This window comes from Ictalurus furcatus, chromosome 9 (assembly GCF_023375685.1).
Source record: "Ictalurus furcatus strain D&B chromosome 9, Billie_1.0, whole genome shotgun sequence".
In the NCBI taxonomy this organism is placed as follows: Eukaryota; Metazoa; Chordata; class Actinopteri; order Siluriformes; family Ictaluridae; genus Ictalurus; species Ictalurus furcatus.
The window spans coordinates 6,026,483-6,050,366 of NC_071263.1; the positions used below are offsets into that span (position 1 = coordinate 6,026,483).

The window sequence follows — 23,884 nt, forward strand, 5'->3', positions numbered from 1 at the left end:
ATGTATTGCTGTAATATCATTGATTTATGTGATTAAGTGATTACCATGTGGGTTGGGGCAATGGTTCAAAAATGGGAGTAGATTAGTATGTTATAGTTGAATTCCTTATTGTACAGTATATAAGAATATATCACTATGTTTCCCTTCAATAAAATGCATTCAAAACTACATTCTGCACATTTCTGATATTCTCTAAGTTCTCTTGCTAAAAAATGTTTACACCTATGCAGTACCTTTAGCAATAATAATAATAATAATAATAATAATAATAATAATAATAATAATAATAAATCTCTACTTAAGTAAAGAAAACAATTATGTCAGGTGTGTAGTAATAAAAATGAGTGGTGTCCCCTGATTAAATGCAGCCTTTCTGCAATGTGAAGAAGGAAACCCCAAATATTCACAAAGTTTGTGATGAATGATAGGTTGTTTCTTCATGAAACATAGGTTGGGGAAGTTTAAAATTCAATTAAACTGCTTTATTTTAGGGGTTTAGTGAAGGCGGGTAATTTTTGACCCTTAGGAAAGGCCAGTATGTATAATGTTAAGACTACACAAGAGTTAAAAACCACAAGCAAGTTATGTTTGTATTTCCACCAGTACACAGAGTAGCATTTGGTGAATATGCCATGTTTCAGCAGTTTAGCAGGCAGTCACTGATGTAGTTGGTTACTAAGATGGTATGTTATGTGATCTGTAGAGAAATGTGGACTCGACACAGTACAGAGTAATAAAGAGTAAGTCATGAATAATAAGTCACTAATACAGGTATCAACAAAACAACAACCCTTTTTGATATGATTTGATATTATGTTATTTTATATGAGTTCTATAATGCACAGTTGACAAGCTCAATATTTTTGTTCATGAATGAGAGCATTTACTTCTTCCATGTAGCGGATAATGATATACACAACACAGCCAAACATTTGGAAGAAATTTCAAAATATAGCAGACAGTACCATGCTAATTCCCACAGACTTTATTTTTTCATTTTCAGATGTATGCAGCAACAATTTGATAAAAAAAAATGATAACTATACGCTCAACTTTAGAGTGAGAGTACATCAGTGCAGAATATTTAGGCAAAACCTACTGGGTTAAGCTAGATACCTAAACATGAATTTAATTGACCATTGTGAAATATTTTGAAACATTAAAAATCAATTCAATTCAATATTACGTATATAGAGCTTTTAATAATGCTCACAAAACAGCTTTACAGAAATCTGGATATACGATTTTAATTAAAATAAAAAAATTTATCTTTAATGAGCAAGTCAGAGGCACCAGTAGCAAGGGGAAACTCCCTGTGACGATAATAGGAAGAAACCTTGAGAGGAACCAGACTCAAAAGGCACCCCAACCTTTTCTGAGTGACATCGGCTAGTGTGATTATAAATAATTTCTCTTCTATAGCTGTGTACTCTGTAGTAAAAAGTGCTAATTGTGTTAATAGGAACTTGAGTGTGAGCATTATTAGAGTTTTAATGGAGTCTATCATATGAGACTGATGTTATTAACTGTTCAGTGATGGACACTTGAGTGTAAACTGTTATTAGCAATCGCATTTTGCTTCACCTTTTTTTTTTGGCAAGTAACATATAACAGATGTGTATGTCAAAACAGCCATAATGTAAATTAATTCAAATTCATTCATTAATTTGTGTACCAGTGTACATAGATTTTTTTAAAGAAATGAAAATTAAAGGTTTATGGCGGGACAATGAGACACACATATAAAAATGTCTCCCTGAAATAAAAGAAGGATGTCAAAAACACAGTCTCACTCCCACAAACAGAGATGACAATGACTGACAGTGTCTGACAGTGACATAGCTTTTGAAGCCTTATTTGAAATCATGTGAAAATAAATGGCTGTCTCAAATTGCAATAGAGATGACTTTAGGAGCAGCATAAACATGACAAGATAAACCTGCACATATAAATGGGCAACACGTTTATAGTTTCATTTAAGTTATGTACACTTTGACCCAAAACAATGCAGTGTAGCACTATAAAAGCAATAGATTTGTTGTTATTTTCAAATCCTAAAGTGACCTATTTATTTTATATAGCCATTTTATTTGCCACCTTGTTTATTTCTAAGTATGTTGTATAGTTGCCCTTTTAAACAGCATTATGTGACAAAATCACAATTTTTATTTCTCAGATTTCTCAGAAAAAGAGGGTTCAGATGGTCAAATCTTATATAACTGTGTGAGCAGATGCAAAAGGTCTTGTAAGGTTCTTGCAGAGCAATCCTCTCAAGTTGCTCTGGACTCCATTCCAAGAACATGCTCGGTAAAATTAGTAAGAAACCTCCACGAGCCTGGTATATAGACCACTGTTTGGATCACCGGACTGCCACAGTCGCACGTATTGTTGTTAAGAAGATTTGTTTGGACCGCAAGCAAAATAAAATTACCTGTTTTATTTTGGGGAGCTGAGAGCTCCAAACAGACGATGGAATCATGCAATCAGAGGATGAACCAGAAACATACAATGTGGAAACCAGTGAGACAAGTTGGATATGGGTAATAACTTATTTTCTTCTGCATGCCTGATTAGCAAATATGTATAGAACAGCTATACACAATGTAATCATCTACTAAAAACCTATCAACCTACCTTATATTGTAATGTACTGTCAGTAAAAAACAGCATCTACAAAGTCGTGATCTTCCTCGAAAACATAAGTAGGGTTGGCTGCACTAAATATTTTGAGATTCAGAACAAAATATCAACCATTATTCTTTATTTTTGTATTTACTCTAGAATACAAATTCCAGATCACGTTTCCAAGTATTAAATATATACAATTGTAAATATGCAAATAACAGTAAATGGTAAATAAAAGCAAATATGTACTGCTTTCTGAATGTGATGTGATTCAACAGTGAAAGAAAACTCCACTCAGGTAGGAGGACTTCAGGATGTTGTTGTCTCTGTAGATGTGAAGGCCAAGTAAAATGCAGCATTCTGTACATTTGGTTTGTTCAGTAAACACAAATACAAACCATGTTGAAGTAATCGTTTATGTGACAATGGTGTTATGCAAGTTTAATAACTAGGACACTTGAACACATCTAGACTCCTTAGGTTTCTACAGGATTTTCCTTGTATACTTGTTGACATCAGGATAAATTGAACTTAGGTTTATGTATAATGTTGTGCTTATAGATGTAGCATAGCAGGAGATTGTGCAGTACAACTGTGCAGCTTATTTAGCCGGAGAAGACCGCATGACTTAAGCGATCATAAGGTTGTGTTGCATGAGACACAGTAATCTTGGCTGGGACACCACCGAGTGCCCTGATACTAACCAGAAATAAGATCTAAAAATATGCTCAGTGTGTGATATGTGTTACAGCAAGACAAGTGTGTAAAATTTGCTCCAAGAGGCTCTGCTAGTATCTGGCCCACAAATACTTAGCCCACAAATCCAGTAACAGATGTTCATTAGGTTTGCTATCTGGATTAAATATTCCTTTAATTTGTCTGAAATTTGACACCATAAATATTAGGGCAAAGCATATTCAATGATTGCATGATTATAAAGTTACGTCCTATAAATGTCATGCTGTCATGCCAAATATAGATTTTTTTTGTTGAATTTATTGCAGTTTACACAGAATTGTTATTTCATTATTAGTTTTCATTATATTTAAGTTATATTTGCTTTAGAGCATTTCTTTGCAGTCATTTGCACAGTACTGTATATTTGATCATAGTCTGTGATGTTTGCACTGCCACAGCTCTGAGTATAATGCATATTTAAGCCATCCTTATTAGAATGACGGATACACAGAAGATAACAATATTCTAACAATATAACTGCCCCGATACGTTTGTCATTTGACTCCACTTGACAGAAATAGTTCAATTATGTACTGATTTCTTTTAAAAAAACTTTGTAATATGGCATGTAAATACTCTTTTTTGTCAAATATTTTTTACATTCTATCAAACAGTGAATGGTTGCTAATTGCAACCAATAAAAATGAAACTATTTGATTGCTTTTGTAGTTTAGCATAGTATATCCTCAGAGCAGGAAAATCTCATCTTCTATACAGTAGATATAAAAGTCTACACACCCCTGTTAAAATAGTAAGTTGTTGTGATAATAAATCCTGTCAGATCTTCTTGCCCCTTTAATATGACATAGCAACTAAAAATTATAATTAAAATAAAAAACAAATAGAAACATGTTGGGGGATAAACATAAAAAGAAAAAAAAAGAACAATAACGGGGTTGTATATGTATATATTCCACTCCAAATTTCTTTGGAGACTTCTTTACTGACTTGGAGTTGTGCTTTGGATTTTTGTAATGCTAGAAATTGAAAATTTTCTTCATCTTCAGCTGTGTAAATGAGGCCTGCATTTTGTGCCAAAATAGAATTTGTATCCGTATTTAACTCTATCTTGACCAGAGCCCCAGTCCCAGTTGAAGAGAAGCAGCCCCATAGCATGATGCTGCCACCACCATATCTCACCATGGGTATGATGTTCTTTGAGTAGTAAGCTGTCTTGAGTTTGCACCAATACTGTATCTTTTAGAATTATCCCCAAAAGGTTGTACCTTGGTTGCATTAAACCTTGACACATTTTTTGCTACATGGTTTTGGCAAAAATTTAGGTGAGCTTTTGTGAGAATGTTGTTATATACAGGCAGTCACCAGCACTTGCTAGGTATTCCTGCATCTCCTGTAATGTTGTGGTAGGCAATTTTCGAGGAACATCCTGTTCTTTGGTAATGTCATTGTAATTTCTCCACTTGGTGATTATGGTTTTTACAGTGTTCAGTGGTACATCTAATGTTTTGAAATTTCTTTTGTACCCCTTTCCTGATCGATACCTTTCAACATTGAGATCCTTTACATACTTTGTAAGCTTTTTGTTGACCGTGGCTTAAGCTATTGGATGAAACCAAGAAGATCCTACAGAAAAAGCTGATCTTTTTTTTTTTTTTGCATGAATCAGAATCACTGCGTTGAGAACAGATGTATGATTACTGTTGAGCATCCGTTTGAATGTGACTGGTTAATTTATAAAAGTGCATGAATACTTATGAAATCAGGTTTTTTTCTCTTTTTTCCCTAACACATTTCTATTTGTTTTTCACTTGATTTTTGGTTGCTATATCACATTAAAGGTGTAAAAAGATCTGGCATGATTGTTCTTTGGGTTCTTTGTTTGCTTGTTTTACATCACAAAAGCTGCCATTTCAGTAGGAGTATGCAGACTTTTTATATCCGCTGTATGTCTGTTAACAGATATATGCATGAAGCAGATAAATAAATAGATGAAGTAGTCATGTTCACCAAGTTTGTGGTTTTATCCCAGTATATTTACGCATCACTCTTCCATGCCATCTCGAATAAACAAAATTATAATTGGTTGAGAAATTACTGAGTGTACTGTGCTCAATCATGCCAAAATGTACAGATTAGTACACAGACTGTAAGACTATCAGCTTCCTACCCATTATAAATACACTCTGCTGTGCCAACAGAATCAGATTTACTATCTAAAATAACAAATAAATGTGGCTTATTCACTGAACCACAGTAAGTAAATGTTTATCACTGCATTTTATTGTTCAAAATCACAAAGAAAATAGTGAACACTGGAACACAATTGAAAGAAATGGGTCCTGCACTACTGGAATGTCTCCCACGTAGCTTCCACTCCCACTATAGTATGCAGTATGATTAGCAGTCAACAAACGACCTTGCTGGATTGCTGTCACAAGGCCCTCTGCACTCTGATTGGTGCAGAGAGCTCAGCCCTAGCAACACCTCCCTCTTCCACGAATGCAGCCAGAGTTCCTAAGGAGTTCCAGGAGTTCCTATTCCCCAATGACAAATCAAGTGTAAAGAGCAGTTAGAATCACACAGGCCAAGAGTAGAGACTTGAACTGAACAATGAATTTATTTATGAATCAATTATGGGATTACATTATGAATCTTTTAATGAATCATTTATTGGATTACAGAGTTTACTGTCATGTCACAATATATTATTGTATTTTTGCTTGAATTAATTGTGGCTGATTACCATTTATATCATAAATATTATTATGAATTAATGTGTGTTTTGTTCATCAGGATTGAATCATCTCTAGATCATTCAAAGGCTCAATGCTGTCTGTTCACAGCACTACACCTCAGCAACCTTCCTGAATACAGAGACTCCAGAACAAAGAGCCTTTATGGCTCAATAGCTTAGTTCCTAGAAATCATTCACAAGCATGCAGGGTACTCCCTCCAACAGCACAAACAGTGTTGAAATCAAGGGTAGAGCACTTACAGATATGATCATTCACACACACACACACACACACACACACACACACACACACAGGGGCAGAGTGAAGGGGTTTTGTTTTGGTCATGTCTTCTTGAGCGCCTTTTTTCCAGGAAATATTCTAGTACATGAAGCAGCTACACAACATTAAGCAGCATAAACAAGATTTGATGTTACTGAAGGACACAGTATCATCAAAAACTATGACACAGCAATTGAGATCATACATTACATTTATGGAATATATATATATATATATATATATATATATATATATATGTATATATATATATATATATATATATAAAGAATATTGTATCCAGTCATGTATAACATAGACACTAAATAATAGTAAAATACCTGGTTACGGTTAAACTAAATAGACTACACTAAAATTCTGATTAAAAAAACTAATGCAAAAACTAATAAATACGGTCTCACCAGTAATCTATTTAACTGGTCTAACAGATCACAGTGTGGTTAAAAAAATTTTTTTTTACTTGTGTCTGCTTTCAGAGACACGCATAAATAAATCAATATAACTGTACCACATGACATCCATGTGAAAATGTTTTATAATGTTCAGGCAGAAATAGAATATGTCTGTAAGGACCTAAAGAAATTGCAAGCATGTGTATGCCATAAATCATAAGCATGTGAAATAGGAAACATACTGTTCCTTATCCATTACCTGTAAACCACACACACACACACACAGTTTAGTATACTGGAGCTTCTTTACAAATACTATGATACAACACCTGCTAGGACAAGATTGGCAGCACTCCAGCTCCAACATGTGATAAGAGTGTGTATCCTATATGAATGTGTTTGCAGGTGTGTGTATTTCCAATTATTATTTTAAATGGGAGGTCGAGGTAAATATAGTTATGCTATAATTATCATAACTATAACTATAAATATAGTTATGACCCACAAGTAGTCTTCCAACATAAACAATTTCATCATTATTCATTTTGGATGTGATTTGTGTTCATGCTGTTTAGATCTGTGTATAAAAGCACAGTGCCTGCTTAGTCACCAATGACACCTTTAAATCCAAATAATTGTAACACCTTATTTTCATATCTATACATATTCAGCCCATTTTTAAAAGGCATGCTATATTTAGAATGGTTGATTTTGTAGCTGTTTTTAAAGGCAGTTTGTTAATTCTTTTGCAATTGTTATGCTTAATAACTTCAGTTTTATAAGGTTATATCTGGGTGAAGCCATTAGGATTACTTAGTGGTGGTGTAGTGGCACAGTGATAGTGTTGCTGCTTTACAGCTCCAAGGTCCCTGGTTTGATCCTGAACTCAGCTTACTGTATGAGTAGTGTTGCATGTTTTGCTTGTGTATGTATGAGTTTCCTGTGGGTTCTCCAGTATTTTGTCACACACCAATAGGTGTCAATTGTTCTGTAAATTTTAAATAAGGCATAAATTGTTGTTATTTTGTCTTCTGGGAAACATGTAAATATCTTATGTAGCTTCTGAAGGGCAGCACTAAATGAAAAAATAAGATCTTTAAACAAAATAATAACAATTTACACGGATCATCCCCTGCAAAAATTTTACCCCCCCCCCCCCCCCCAGTGTGTCGTGTTGTCTTCTTGAGAATTGGTGAATGCCTGCAGCTTTTGTAATAGTTGTGTATGAGCCCCTCAATTGTCCTAAGTGTGAAAATATGGATCTCAATATCATATAGCAACTGTTGAAAAGGGGTCAAATATGCAGAAGATGCTGAAAAGCAAATAAAGTGCAGGACCTTGAGGATTTTTCTGAAGAACAGAGGGCAGTTAAACAGTTTAACTATCACAAAATATAAAAAGTTTTCATGTTCTCCCCGTACCCCGGTTTCCTCCGAGTACTCCAGTTTCCTCCCCCAGTCCAAAGACATGCATGGTAGGATGAATGGGTGTGTGAATGTGTATGTGATTGTGATTCCTGCGATGGAATGGCACCCTGTCCAGGGTGTACCCCGCCTTGTGCCCGATGCTCCCTGGGATGGGCTCCAGGTTTCCCAGTGACCCTGAAAAGGATTAAAGTGGTATAGAAGATGGATGGATGGACAAAATAAAAAACAAAATGCAGTGTAAACATATTACACTTACAACCTCAACTGTAAGTGCATGCATGGCGCCCGGTGATGAACTGGCATCCCATCCACTGTATCTTCCTGCCTCATGCCCATTATTGGCTCTGAATCCACAGTGACCCTGACCAGGATGAAGGGCTTACTGAATATAACACCATTCATTTTAGTCCATTTGTATATATACAAATATATAATAAATATATATAAAATATATCCAAACAAACGAGCTGTAGCGGTAGTGTCAAGGCTTGGGCGGTAGTGTCAAGGCTTGGGCTTGCATGGCTGCTTCTGGAACAGGCTCACTAATCTTTACTGATGATTGTAACTCATGATTGTAGCAGCAGAATTCATTCAGAAGTCTACAGAAACATTCTGTCTGCCTATTTACAGACAAATGCATCTAATCTAATCCAAAACACACTGCCAGCTCAACAAAGGACTTCATCTGGGGGGGAAAGGGGAAGGTTTTAAACTGGCCAAGTCAATCACCAGCCCTTAACCCAATTGAGCATGCATTTCATCTCCTGAAACAAACAACTAAAAGAAGCTCTGAAACAATCTTGGAAAAGCATCACAAAAGAAAAATGAAACAGTTTGGTGATGTCAGTGGGTCACCAACTTGATGCAGTTATTGCAAATAAGGGATATACAACTAAATATTAAGTTTTTTAACACATCATAGATTTAAGTATTAGGAAATTAAAGCTGAAATTCTGATCATTCTGATCTATCGGCTCAAATATCTTCAGTATGTAGAAAAAGCAAAAGAATTCCCATGCCATCCCAATACTTTTTGAGGGGACTGTGTACAGTAGTGATGTGTCGTTCATGAACGATTTGTTCATTCTGAGCGGATCTTTAATATGACTCGGGAACACCGAGTTGTCTCAGAGAGTGACTCATTCATTTTTCACTGCATCCCCATCGGTTCTGTACCGGAAACAGAAATGATTAGTTCATGTCTCGAGTCTTCGGGTTCGAGTCGTTCGTTCTTCCGGTGACCGCCACATAGGCAATGCACCATGAAGTACCGGAAACGGTATGAACGAACTACTCGAACCTGAAGACTCGAGAGGTGAACTAATCATTTCTGTTTCCAGGGAACAGACATGACAAATGAGACGTGACAAAAGAAAGAAAAAAATCGGATCAGTAGGTGAACTAACACACTGCATCGCCTGAAGACCAGCGAACCTATTAATGAATCATTTCTGTTTCTCATAATTGGCTATATTAGCCTATAGTTTATTTTACAGTTTATAAAGTACTAGATGTGTTCGGGAATTTAACATGTAACATTTTAATTATATTCTGCTGAAATGAACGACATGACTCGTAAAAATATTCGTTAATTTTGCTGAACGAGATTCAAAGATCCGAGTCAGTAAAATGATCCGAACTTCCCATCACTAGTGTACAGTAGTGTATAAAGTATTTAAGTGTTTACGTCATGCACTAAGGCGGGGTCAGCGCTACATCCCAAACAGCATACTATTCAATAGAACAGCGCCTCTAGCGCCTCTGTTTAGTGGTATTTAGTGACACTCTTCAGTGCAGTAGTGTGTGGTTTGGGACGTGGCCAGAGTGACTGAGGGAGGACTGTTTATTTCAGCCTGGTTTAAATACAGCAGCAGTAGTGCAGGAGACGGGGTAGGACAGAGTCACTGGGAAATAAAGCAATATTAGAAAAATATTGTATGAACAATAGCAGTGAATAGATTTAACTCTTTCAGCAGTTCGGACGATGGACTGAAGTGTTGCCTGATGACCACAGCATCGTAGAGAGCTTTCTGCACTGTAGGTAGTCTTCTGCTATTTACAATGTCTTCTGTCGTTTGTTTACTAGCTAACACACGTAATGTTGTGGTTTTCTTTTTATACATGAGGTATATTTACAATTATATAACCAGTACATCACGTGATGACGGGTATTGCAGCATCTCAGAGTCCGGCGCTTTTCATTAAAAAACAAATATAGCATTGTATTCGAGCTGGAAATATTCAATAATGTAATGTGCAAACATTGTCCTCACTTGCAGGTTACATGTTTTCCCAGTTTCTTTTCCAAATGATCCGTTTCATATCCATTTTCATTATAGGCTCGTCGGGACAGCTTGGCGCTAGTGTCTATGTTCCCCGCACGCATGCGCACACCCAGCACTGGTCAAACTGCAGAACCACTCTGTATCAACTGTGGGTCTGGACTGAATCCTTTATCATCAGTCATTTAGTTTCTCTGCCATGACAATCAGGAAAAACGGTATTTGTAGTCTGTTGTTTTGATGCCCATGATCTGGAGGAAACTGAAATTATTTTCAGTGGAGATTTTAATTATCTACTTGTATTTTGCTTAATAATAAAACAATAATAACACTTCACTACTCTCTATTTGTATTTTGCTTAATAGCAAAATACAATACCTACGTATCACTGAATTGCTTGTTGTTATCAATAAGATACCACATTGTGACACATTAGTGAACCCTTTAGGTGACGTGTTTAAAGAAATAAAATAATAATAATACAATGCATAACATCATGCAGATACATGGCAAGAGCTTTAGTTAATGTTCACATCAAATATCAGAAATGGCGGTGGGGGGGGTCACTAAGTTTAACGGTGGCATGGTTGCAGACTGGGTCGAGCTGACAGTTGTGGTGAGCAGAAAAGCATCTCAGAATGTACAGCACATCGATCCTTGAGGCAGATGAATTACATCAGCAGAAGACCATGTCAGGTTCTGCTTCTGTCATCCAAGAACGAAAAGCTGAGGCTGTAGTGGCAACAGACTCACCAAAGCTGGACAGATGTAGACTAGTTTGGTCTGATAAATCTCGATTTCTGCCGAGGCACACAGATGGTAGGGTCAGAATTTGGCACCAACAGAATGATCCATGGACCCAACTTGCCTTGTGTCAACAGTCCAGCCTGGTGGTGGAATGTGATTCGGAACGTTTTCTTGGCACACTTTGTGCCCCATTAATACCAATCGCTCGATTGCCACAGCCTATTTAAGTAATGTTGCTGATCATGTGCATCCCTTCATGGCCACGATTTCCCCATCTTCTAACAGCTACTTCCAGCATGATAATGTACCATGTCACAAAGCAAATGTCATTTCAAACTGGTTTCAAGAACACAACAATGAGTTCAGTGTTCTTCATTGAACCTTCCAGTTACTGGATCTGAATCAAGTAGAACATCTTTGAGTTGTGGTAGAACAGGAAATTCACAGCATGAAAGTGCCTCTGAAAAATCTGCAAAATCCATGCCATGAAGAATTGAGGCTGTTTTGAGAGCAAAGGGAGGCCCAACCCAGTACTAGTATAATAAAGTGTTCCTTGAGTGTATAAGCAGATGTTCCATTGATTTGCTCACCTTTCTAGATGTTTCACAATCCTTAGTTTTCATAGAGTTATTATTGTACCAAGTGGTCAAAAATGGGAACTGCAATAAGCGCTAATAGAGGCCTATCGGGGAAAGCTCATGCTGCCTCATGCTTGGGGGAGGAGTAGATGAGCAAACAATTAATGGTGTTCCCAGATTGGACTAGTTTAAAAGTAGATCCTGATTTAGCAAATAGTCAGAATTAAATGTAATAAAATGCAGACAGTGTCTGTGATATAAAGACCCATTCCTATTGTAAGATATATTGTAAAAATTGGCAGAGAGAGGGGAGTGGATATTTAGTGGATAATGTCCATGCATTTGAAATATGTGTATGCCACAGCTTCCCATGCAAAGCCTGGAAAAAATAAGAATTCATTTTTTTCCTTTTCCAATTGCCAGTTTTTGTCTCTCAGCTGCTTATTACTCTACTCATCAAGGCATTACAAATGCAGTAGACTTTGTACAGCTGTTTGGCTCCATGATTTTGAATATTTTGAGTCTTCCATTTGTGTGTTTATGTTCTTGACTTTCTTAAAATACATTGACTTATGGCTTATTCATTGACTTATTCATTGACATTGGCTTAAATTTGGTAGGATTATTCCTAGACTATAATAGTTGAAAGCTTCTTGTGTACAGTGATTAGCCAGTGATGAATCAGATATTGCCCAGGTGACATCCCTCTCATTATTATATAAGTGCTGAAACTGATCAATTATGGAAAGTGAAACGCCTGAATTAAAAAAAAAAATTATGAAAACAATTTATGAAACAATTTAAAACATTTTAGATTTATTATTTTAACTCAAGGGAAGCACAGTTGCACAGCAGGTAGTATTGCTGTCCCATGCCTCCAGGGTCCCCTGTTCCATCTGAGGTCAGGTCACTGTGCTGTGAGGTGAGGTCTGTGCTGTGAATTACATCTAGGGTGTATTCCTGGTCCCAGGATAGGTTTCACTTATTCACTTCACTCCTGAAGATGTATGACTGAATATTGTAATTTTCTCTGTCTCTTAATGTTTTGTATTCAGTTATACTTTTTGACTGATTAACATGATGAAGTATGTAAAGCCTCAGCTTTTAGAGAGCTCAGTTTTAGTGTTTTACTCATAATATGGCCGTGATCCTCTTCTTAAAGCAATGGGCAGCATGTCTATTAGTGGAGATGACCAATCACATTCAGCCTTTTACCCCAATATGGTTTCAGTTTGACTGATTTTAAGAAGGCACTATTTGAGTATGTTCAGTGTTTCATTTGCAAGTGTTACACTATCTAGCTGACAGTATTGACTGTTTAAAACAAAGAAAGTAAATGTTCAATATCTATTGAACTATTTCTAGGTTCCTATTTAAATGTAAGCAAATATGTGTTATCAACCTTGTTAACTGCTTTGTACAAAAGGTCAGATTTTCCCCACGCTTAATCTCTACTATTGTAGCAAGTGTTCAGATGGATGTTATCTAAAATGGTTTTGCACAAACTTTTGGAGTCTTTGCTAGCTTGAGTGCACACTGTCATTAAAGCAAAAAAGGGGGACGTACCAAATATAAGAAACTCTGAAATATATGTAATTATTTCAAAGATTCTACTTTTCACTCATGTTCTTGTCAGTAATTTAATTTGTAATGAAAATTGTTGGTATTAATTTAGAAAATCATGCAAAATAGAAGCATTTTTATTAGTGGCCTCAGACTTTTGGACACCACTGAACATAATTTCACCAAATGACATGCTATTAAATTGAAGAGCTCTTCAAATGTGGAACTGACACAAAGAATGAAAAAGTCTTCAGTTTTATCTTAATGAGTGCAATGATTTACAAGTCTCATAAACCCATATGTTATTCAGAATAGAACATAGAAAACATATAAAATGTTTAAACTGAGGAAATGTACCATTTTAATACAAATATAAGGTAATTTTGAATTTGATGGTAGCAACACATTTTAAAAAAGTTGGGACGGGGGCAACAAAAGGCTGGAAAAGTAAGTGTTATTTAAAAGGAACAGCTGGAGGTTCATTGGGAACAGGTCAGTAACATGATTGGGTATAAAAAGAGTATCTTAGAGAGGCAGAGTCTATCAGAAGTAAAGATGAGCAGAGATTCACCAATCTGCGAAAAACTGCATCTACAAATTGTGGAACAATTTCAGAATAATGTTCAACATAAAATTGTGAAGACTTTGAATATCTCATCATGTACAGTACGTAATATCATCAAAAGATTCAGAGAATCTGGAGAGATCTCTGTGCGCAAGGGACAAGGGTGAAAATCAATATTGCATGCCTCTGCTCTTCGGGCCCTCAGGCGGCACTGCATTAAAAACAGGCATGATTCTGTAATGGAAATCACTGCATGGGCTCAGAAACACCTCCAGAACTCATTGTCTGAGAACACAGTTTGCCGTGCCATCCACAAATGTAGGTTAAAGCTCTGTACTGCAAAGAAAAAGCCTTATGAGAACATGATCCAGAAACGCCGCCATCTTCTCTGGGCCAAAGCTCATTTAAAATGGAGTGAGGCAAAGTGGAAAGCTTTTATGTGGTCAGCCAACCCAGGACTGTTAAGCAGCTAGAGTCCTGTATCAGGCACAAATGGGACAACATTTCTCTCACAAAACTCCAGCAACTAATCTCCTCAGTTTCCAGACATATAGGGACTATTGTTAAAAGAAGAGGGAATGCTACACAGTGGTAAACATGGCTCTGTCCCAACTTTTTTTTAGATGTGTTGCTGCCATCAAAATCAAAATTACCTTATTTCTTCCTTAAAATGGTAAATTTCCTCAGTTTAAACATTTGATATGTTTTCTATGTTCTATTGTGAATAACATATGGGTTTATGAGATTTGCAAATCATTACATTCTGTTTTTATTTACATTTTACACAGCACCCCAACTTTTTTTGAATTGCTGTTATATATTGAGCTGTTGATATATTGTCAACTTTTCAACCTTGAATGTGTATATTGGATCATTTATACATTTACATTCCTATTATGCAAACTTTTCCATATTCAGACCAGACAGCACTAGAGCAGCATCACTGCCTGGCATATAATTTAATAGTTACCCAAATGCTATATTACTTAACACCTGTCTAATCACCAGTAAGTGCGTTCATCTTACCAAAGCCTAACCTAGCATGTAATCACAAAGGTGGCTTCCTCCAGACCAGGTTCATTTAAGGGAAAATATTAATTTGACATGATTCATGGATTGCAAAATTATTCATATTAGAATCCAAACCATAGCTGCTTTCTTTCCATGTAGAATTTGACTGCTTTTAAATGCCTGAATTTATCTATCAGAAATTTGTGTACTCTGTAATACATATCAAAATGTTACATGTTAAATGTACCTTATGAAGATTTTTTTAATGATCTAACTATATGAAGAATTAAAAAAGTTAATTCGTGATGCATTGGTATGTGCAACCTTAAGGAAACTAACATTCTTGCATTCTGTGCCCTTACTTTCCCTCAGAGTCGGACCATGAATTACGTGGGACAGCTAGCCGGTCAGGTGTTTGTGCAGGTGAAGGAGCTATACCGAGGCCTTAACCCAGCCACCTTGTCTGGCTGTATAGATGTCATTGTGGTGCGTCAGCCTGACAGCTCCCTACAGTGTTCACCCTTCCATGTCCGCTTTGGCAAGATGGGTGTTCTGAGGTCAAGGGAAAAAGTGGTGAGGTCACTTGTACATCATGTTTAGGCTGTATCAACCTAATTGGTAGTAATGTCATGCAGTAAAGAAGAGATTGCAATGGCCAAATTTGGGGGGGGGTTGTCAAAAAGTTTGAAATCCATTTAGAAGCCCTTGCATTGCATTTGCATTGGAAATATACAGTACATTGTTGTAAGTCGCTGATGCAAATGACATATTTTGTAATGAAATCTTTTGATGAACTGAATTACACACTGACAGTAATTTCTTTGCACAGGTTGACATAGAGATTAATGGAGAGCCAGTAAGCCTACACATGAAACTGGGGGAGAATGGTGAAGCCTTTTTTGTCAGGGAGACTGAGAGTGACATGGTGAGTATGTTATTCTAGGAAATTGCACTCATCCAGTTTGATCAAGCTCCATATAGTATATTGAGCAACACAACACATGGGAATATCTCTTTAAGTTGCGTGGAGTGAAATGTGACTCTTGTTTACTGGAAGCTCTCTTGTGCTGGGGACATTCTGTAACCTGAACTGATGCACTCTTGGGCTTGTGCTTTCTCCTATAACACATTTCTCTCTTCAAACCCAAATTGAGACGGGAAAAAAGTGACCAATGTAAAGGCAAAATCTGGTTGGAGGTTTCGGTACTGAGACATGAAACAGTGTTACAGATACTTCTTGCAATACTGAAGTTTTGTCTAATAAAGACAAACAATCCTTCCCAAGCACTCTGGTATAGAGATGGATTAATAACAGTTATGACATTCGGAAAGCTTTGAGAAAAGTGTCTGATATGACCTTTTGATAAACTTCTGAATGAGAAGAATGTGGCAGAAGTTATTACACTTTTTGTCAAAGTGGCAGTATACAGAAGTTTACATACACTCATCATGGACATGAATTTCATGACAATATTGGGCTTTCAATAATTTCTTTTAACTTTTCTTTTTCTGGGGCAGAATGATTGTACAACATACATCTTTAATAAAAAACAAAAACAAGAATTTGGTTCACATGTTTTAATTTATTTGGGGTTTTCTGTAATCAACACAAGGTCAAAATTATACATACAGGGTCAAAAATATACATATAGCACACCTAATATTTTGTTGAATGTCCCTTTGCAAGTTTCACCTCGAGCAGACACTTTTGGTAGCCATCAACCAGCTTCTGTCAGAATACTGGTTGGATATTTGACCACTCTTCTTAACAGAATTTTAAAGTTCAATGACGTTTGTTGGTTTCTTGGCCCTGACTCGATTTTTAATCACAGTCCACAAATTTTCTATAGGGTTGAGATCAGGACTTTGTGAAGACCATTCCAAAAGCTTAAGGTTAGCCTGCTTTATCCATTCCACAACCATCTTTGCTGTGTGTTTGGGGTCACTGTCCTGCTGGAACACCCAGTTGTGTCCAAGTTTCAACCGTCTGGCTGATGGATTGAGATTATGCTGAATAATTCTAAGGTAGTCCTCCTTCTTCATTATTCCATCCACTTTGTGCAACGCACCAGTTCCACTGGCAGCAAAACAGCCCCAGGGCATAATGATTGGTACAGTGTACTTGGACACCTCACCTTTACTTTCAGCATCACTGAATCACTGAACTGTCAGCATCACTGAATTAATAATCTAAGTGTTTGTATGTATACTTTTGACCTTGTGTTGACTACAGAAATCCCCAAATAAATTAAAACTTGTGAACCAAATTCTATATTTTTTAATTAAAGTTGTATGTTGTACAATCATTCTGCTCCAGAAAAATAAAAGTTCAAAGAAATTATTGAAAGCCTGTCATGATGTCCATGATGAGTGTATGTAAACTTCTGACCGCAACTGTATGCTTTTCTCATCCAGATGAGGTTATTCAGTGAATCACTATTTGTAAAACATCTCAAGTAATCAAGTTTATGTCATTATGTGAATTCGAATGTATTGGTGAATTGCAGTAACATACAGTAATTGCACAGATTCTGTACACAAATCACTTATTATTGTCAATGCTTTATAAAGTTCATTAGTTGTTTTTTTTACAGGTCACAATTCTATGTTCATATTGTGTAAATGTAAAAGATAAAAATATACGGGTGTAAATGTAAAAGATAAAACTTCAAAACGCCTACTATCACAGGCTTTGGCTAGTCTGCCTTGGATTAAAAAAGTGTTCAAATGAACATATCGACTGGCTGTAAAAAAATATAACCAAGAACTAGGATTAATTTCTAACCACATACAAAATGCCCTTATTCCAAATATAATTTCTGTTCCTGAATAAAAGGTGAGAGGCAGATGTGGGAAATTGCTGCTCAATCACAATAATTTGTAAAGGATACCAGTTCAGTGCTGTGCTTTCCTTGGTCTTCACTCCAGTATCATATCAAGAGCCATTTAATCCTGACCTCATAAAGCATGCTTCTATTAATATCAGGGAATTTCCTCTATCAACCAGTGTGGTACATCAGCTCCTGCTGTTGAAGTTTGCCCCGCTGAATATATTTTTACCACCCCTAGGCTGCAGACAAGCCTCAAACATTCTACTGCATTCTACATATTTTTCATGTCCATGTCTAAAATAAACTGATAGCACAGTAAAATGTTGGAAATAAGGATTTGCTCATATTTCAAAACATAGACATAGTGTGTTTGTGTGTGTGTGTGTGTTTCATAAATATAACAACATTGATTAATGTCATAATAACAAATTAATTTCATAAATATAACAACAAAATGGCAGTAATTGTTAGGATTTTTCTTATTATTATTAATATTATTATTCTGATTCTCTGATAAAATGGTAGAGAGCAAAGACCAAAAGTCATAGAAACTCCAAATTTGGAGGAAACGTGCAGTATACCCCCCACTACTCAAGCACATGAAGGGACCCACATAGGCCTGCTGGTGGCACAATAGCACAAGGCATCATGTTGTGGTTCACATCTCATGAACTTTAAGTCTTGCGAAGAAAATTCTTTCTGCTGTTGAGTCCTTGTATTCTCACAAACAAAACGGGAAAAAAAACCCAACCTAGAAACGTTTACTTCCGCCCACTCTAATGTATGATAATTAAAATAATATTCAAAACATACTTTTGTGAACTAGTACTGGATTTTTGTTTTATCTTCACAAATCTAGTGCAGAGCGTGAACCCCAATAATGATCAGAAACATTTTAACTCATGACTGCTTGTGCATATCCACACAAAATTTGATAGGCTTATACAGGACAAGATTCTAAGGTCACGTGCAAAGTTTGGGGCATGGTCATACAAAGGGAGTGGACAAGGTGTCTGCGGATCCTTAAAGGCTTAAAATGTCTTAAATTCCTCGATGTAAAAATAAGGACTTAATTAACATTAAAATGTCTTAAATCCACGTTTCAGAGGTCTTAAAAATGCAACCGAACCGATACCCTAAAGAAGATTTTCACTTGTTGTTTTTTGAAATCATAAACCCGTGTCACTGTGTTGCACTCCGAGTGTGTGCAGCTCATCAGTGTTTTAGAGCGGCTCGGTTCACTGTAAATGCCGCTCCACACAACCTTCATCTCAGTCTGTGCTGTGAGTTTGAGTCACTTATAACGTGCATTTAGAACACAACATGCACCAGATTCAGTTTGGTTTTACGTTAAATCTCGTTAAAAGGAAAAACAGATTTTCTTTGTCTTTCACTGTTGGAGTAAATGGTAATGAAAAAGATTATTTGCTATGGTCTCCCATATACCGCTATAGAAGTTTACCCTGCTTAAACCCAGAAATGGATATATACGCATGAACACTATAGCTGATGTATCATGTAGCATGATTGAACTTACATGCAGGTCTTAAAATATTTTGGAAATGTCTTGAATATGGTATGGTAAAAAATGTTAAATTTGAAGTGCTGATGCCTGCAGATACCCTGGGTGGAGCTAAGGTGTTTCTCAGGAACCATAAACCTGATTGAGCTGAAATTTGGTCTGGTCAATCTATGTGCTAATCTGTAGGTGAATTTTTGATGATGAACTAATTACTTTTTAAAAAATGGTAAAAATTTGAGATCTCACTCAAAACTTGAATGGTATGTTTGGGTATGGACCCCCTACTATCTGATGCAATCTAATTGAAATTGGCCCTTGGGGGCAGTGTTCATGTTTTTGCACACAAAAACAAGCATGTGTCGTAGAAAATAAGGTGTATAGTGAAAATTCTATTTTTAAGGTTAGTTTGTTTCCTCACACTCTAACAACTTGCCTTTAGAACCATTTGGCCCAGTTAAATTTGTGATCATTTGAACAGTATGATGCTTACTTTTGCAAACTAGTCCTAGACATATTGGTACAAGGTTCTGAGGATGTCTTTCTCAGGAAACAACAGTCCAATTGAGCTCAAATCTTGCATGCTGCATCGAACTGCTAAGCTGTAACTTTTTAATCATCACTGAATTACTTCAAAATAACAGCAGCCTTCAGCCAACCAGCTTTCATTTCTCACAGCTGCAGTAGCATTAAACTACCGTCTCAAAACTTGATAAGTATGTTCATCCATGGTCTCTTTATTGTTCTATGTATCTTCGTAAGAACTGGCCACTTTTTATTATTATTTGCGAGGAGTGCCTGTACCCCACAAATTGCCATTTAATATATATAGTGCCCTCCTCTAATATTGGCATGCTTGGTAATTATGAGCAAAGAAGGTTGTGAAAAATTGTCTTTATTGTTTAACCTTTTGATCTTTTGTCCAAAAATAATCAGAAAAATACTCTGCTCTCATGGACACCCACAGCACAGGTTTATCAAAAAAATATTTTGTTAAATATAGGTGTATACACACACACACACACATGCACACACACACACACACACACACACACACACACATGTGTATATATATATATATATATATATATATATATATATATATGTATATATATATATATATATATATATATATATATATAATGCTACTATAATTTTGATGTAGGGTAATTTCAAGCTACTTCAGGCTAATTTTTAAAATGCTCTCCACAGGAGGTGGTACCATCCCATCTGGCCACATCTCCAATAATGACTGATGGCTTAGCATTGTTGGAATCCCAGATGGGGAAAAGTGTCTCTCGTCTGATTGAGCCTATAACTGGAACGTCCATCCAATCTGTTGGCCCCCCAGGAGAGAATGGTATGAAGAAGAGGAGGAAGAGGAGAAAGAAATCCAAATTAGACAGTCTGAAGCGAGGGGACAATGGAGACTCAGAGAATGAGGACATGTTTCCCATTGATTTGAGTTCTGATGAAGACACAGACACCACACCTAGCAGGTGAGTATCCAGATGAGAAGGTGTAATGTCTTGTTGAAATTAACTAATGAAATTTTTAAGGAGTCCTTCAGTAGGCACTCTGTCTCATTAGATGGAATACATGTCAGCGGTTAGATTTTGGTTTAGTCTGAAAACAAAACACCAAAGTTTGTGTGTGGCAGTCTATAGATCCCTTTGGTGTTCGTAAACAAACAGAGATGTGCATGCAACCTATTTGTAAACAGACCTGAGTATCCTAGAAACCTGACAGTACTTGGTTGTAATCTCACTGAAGATTACATCAAGAATTGTATTATGGAATTGGATTGACGTTCGCTAAAATGTTATCTATTTATTATTTTGGATTACCACTAAAAGACAGGGAATGCTGTTCAGCTGAACTAATACTAAATGTTTTTACTCTAGAAGATCTTTATGGCTTGGTGTCCCATCAGTGGCTAAATGATCCTAAGCATGGCCTAGCCTGCAGTAGCTGAACATATACATATACAGTGGTGTTTGAAAGTTTGTGAATTTTCTATATATCTGCATAAATATGACCTAAAACATCATCAGATTTATACACAAATCCTAAAAGTAGATAAACAGAACCTAACTTAAACAAATGAAACAAAAATATTATACGCTGTCATTTATTTATTGAAAAAAATGATCCAATATTACATATCTGTGAGTGGCAAAAGTATGCGAACCTTTGCTTTCAGTATCTGGTGTGACCCCCTTGTGCAACAATAACTGCAACTAAATGTTTCCAGTTACTGTTGATCAGTCCTGCACATCAGCTTGAAGGAACGTGAACCTCTAGGATTAGCAGTTAATTTGAACGTGAAATTAGAGTAAAGTGATTTTCTGTTGGATTGGGACCATCACATTCAGTTACAGTTGCTGCCTGGCTTGATCTTTAGTGCTGCATTAATTCCATGTACTGTACCCTACATCAAGGAAAGGCATAAGCATTTAACTGTATACCAGTTTTGTGTGATGCAGGCTGTGACTTTTTGTTCATACTTCATGAATGTATATGTTTGATGGAGAGAGAGAGAGAGAGAGAGAGAGAGAGAGAGATTTGTCCTGCTAATGAAAAAAAGAGCCTCCAAAAATTTTCCATGAAATGTCTTTACACCAAATCCAATTTTAATCACATCCCAAGTGCACCCTTTATAATACTTGACAATCAATCTTTCCTCCTCTCAAGCAGCACTAAAACAAGTTTCAGGAAGAATTTGTTTTTACTGCAATAATGTTTTTTTTTTTTTGTAATTCCTCTTAGCAACAACAGGCCTAGTTTAATACTCTCCCCTTCACAGAATCACGTTTCCAAGTGCCAGTAATTAAACAAAACAATATTGGAAAAGATAAACAGTGATTTCACTGTCACAAGCCCAACTAAAGAGTCTGCTGGGAAAGAATTTCAGGTCTGTGGAAGCAGTTTGGATGAAGTCCAGACACTTGCTTATTAAAACCTTCTCTGATGGGAAAAGGCCCATTAAAGGGTGCACTGGAAGCTTAAGACATTTGCCAATTAGTGTATACAGTGTTTTTATTTTCTGTATGTTTGTCTGTTCTCAGAGCTATGTCATATGACCCATATGCTGAACAGGTGAATAGTGGTCCATCCAGTAGCTCCTTCATGCAGAGCAATGAGTACTCACAATGCAATAAAGCTTGGACAAGTATGCAAAGGTATGCCAAGGAACCTTCCTAAAGATAAGTAAAAAAAAAAAAAAGTGATAATTTTGTTAATCACAATTCATACTATGTGTTTTTAAATATAAGTATTGTCACATTTTAATTTATTGCTTTCACAGAACAAGTGTGGGACAAGCCTGTACTCTGTCTGTCCCAATGAATGGAGGTCTGTCCATCTCTTGCCCGCAACAATCATCCACATTTCCAGATACAATCAGGTACCAATCCATCTAGAGTCTATGGCATCATAATGTCTTTGAATTAAAGCTGTTATGTTCACCACAACCACACAACCCTCCCTTTACTTCTGTTACCTGTGCAAGTATGGGACATGGCTTTTTGCCTTCCACACCCAAGAGTGACTCAGAGTTGCTAGTCAGACAGATGACCAAGGAGAAGGCAGAGAACCCTGAGATGCTGTGGGCATGGGGAGAACTCCCTCAGGCTGCCAAGGTACCAGAACACACTATTACAATGGAAGTACATCTTTTATATTTTGCACACTTTTATGCTTTGCTGTGGTGGAAAGAATGATGTATTGATTAAAAAAAAAAAAAGATGTGAGAAATGCTCATAGATTGTTTGAATAAGTGTGTGTCCAGTTTCCTATAAAAATAAGTTTTGTCAGTAGTGTTAAATGTATGGAATTAAAGTCACTTATTTTCTAGTGTTTTTGGAAAAAATATGGATATACTGGGGTTAAATTCAAAGACAGTAGAGGTTAAAATCAGTTGTGTTCAAATAATCCTTTATGGAGCTTCACTAATACACATTACATGTTTTTCCACTTTAACAGACAAGAACCCTAAAATAAGAGAAGCAGTGAATAAAAATAAAGATTAAAAATCACAGGGTTAAAAATCACCTTTCGTCTTATAGATAGTGATAAAGTAGACCTACCTACTCTACCAAGATGTGTTTATAGTCTGAAGGGTTGTTTTGGAAAAAATATTTTTAGTGTTATTGCACTTTTAGTAAAATTTTTAAATGGGTCATTTGTGTATATATATATATATATATATAAATAAATAAAAATAAGGGTCAAACCCTTTCATTAACAAAAATCTTTTGGCACAGCCCATGTTCAAGCAGTCCATCACAGAGCCCATGGTGGTGACTCCAGCACTGATCCCCATGTCAAACAGCACACACTTTAGGGCTATCACAGGAGATGGGATGGTGAAAAAAGTGGAGGAAAAACCTAATGTACTCGGGGCTGAAGAGGTAGCAGCTTCAGCATCTGTACTTGCTCCATCTAAGGAGGTGGAAGTCATCGGTGCAGCAGCTCGCTATATTGCCGATCTGGAGGATGAACAGAGTCCTGGGTTCCAGATCCACAGTAAAACTGACTCTCCATCAAAAAGGAAAGGTTGGTTTTCCTACAGCTTCCCTTCAATCTTTGAACTGTCAAGCATCAAGATTCAA

The 23,884-nt window shown here is 36.4% G+C and overlaps 1 protein-coding gene across 4 annotated transcripts in view; it reads left to right on the plus strand.

Annotated features, from left to right (window-relative positions):
* The first annotated feature begins 2,214 nt into the window (after nucleotides 1–2,214).
* lpin1a (lipin 1a) overlaps nucleotides 2,215–23,884 on the plus strand; it is a 30,412-nt gene continuing 8,742 nt past the window's right edge. The window contains exons 1-9 of one of the 4 annotated variants that reach the window (XM_053632952.1): nucleotides 9,259–10,065; nucleotides 10,149–10,216; nucleotides 15,294–15,494; nucleotides 15,751–15,846; nucleotides 20,484–20,770; nucleotides 22,340–22,453; nucleotides 22,579–22,677; nucleotides 22,783–22,912; nucleotides 23,537–23,828. In XM_053632952.1, coding sequence (XP_053488927.1) covers nucleotides 15,303–15,494; nucleotides 15,751–15,846; nucleotides 20,484–20,770; nucleotides 22,340–22,453; nucleotides 22,579–22,677; nucleotides 22,783–22,912; nucleotides 23,537–23,828 — 1,210 coding nt within the window. In that variant the 5' untranslated portion in view covers nucleotides 9,259–10,065; nucleotides 10,149–10,216; nucleotides 15,294–15,302. Of the gene's footprint in view, nucleotides 2,541–9,258; nucleotides 10,066–10,148; nucleotides 10,217–15,293; nucleotides 15,495–15,750; nucleotides 15,847–20,483; nucleotides 20,771–22,339; nucleotides 22,454–22,578; nucleotides 22,678–22,782; nucleotides 22,913–23,536; nucleotides 23,829–23,884 lie in introns of those variants that run through there. The other 3 variants (XM_053632950.1, XM_053632951.1, XM_053632949.1) reach the window with 3 other exon arrangements.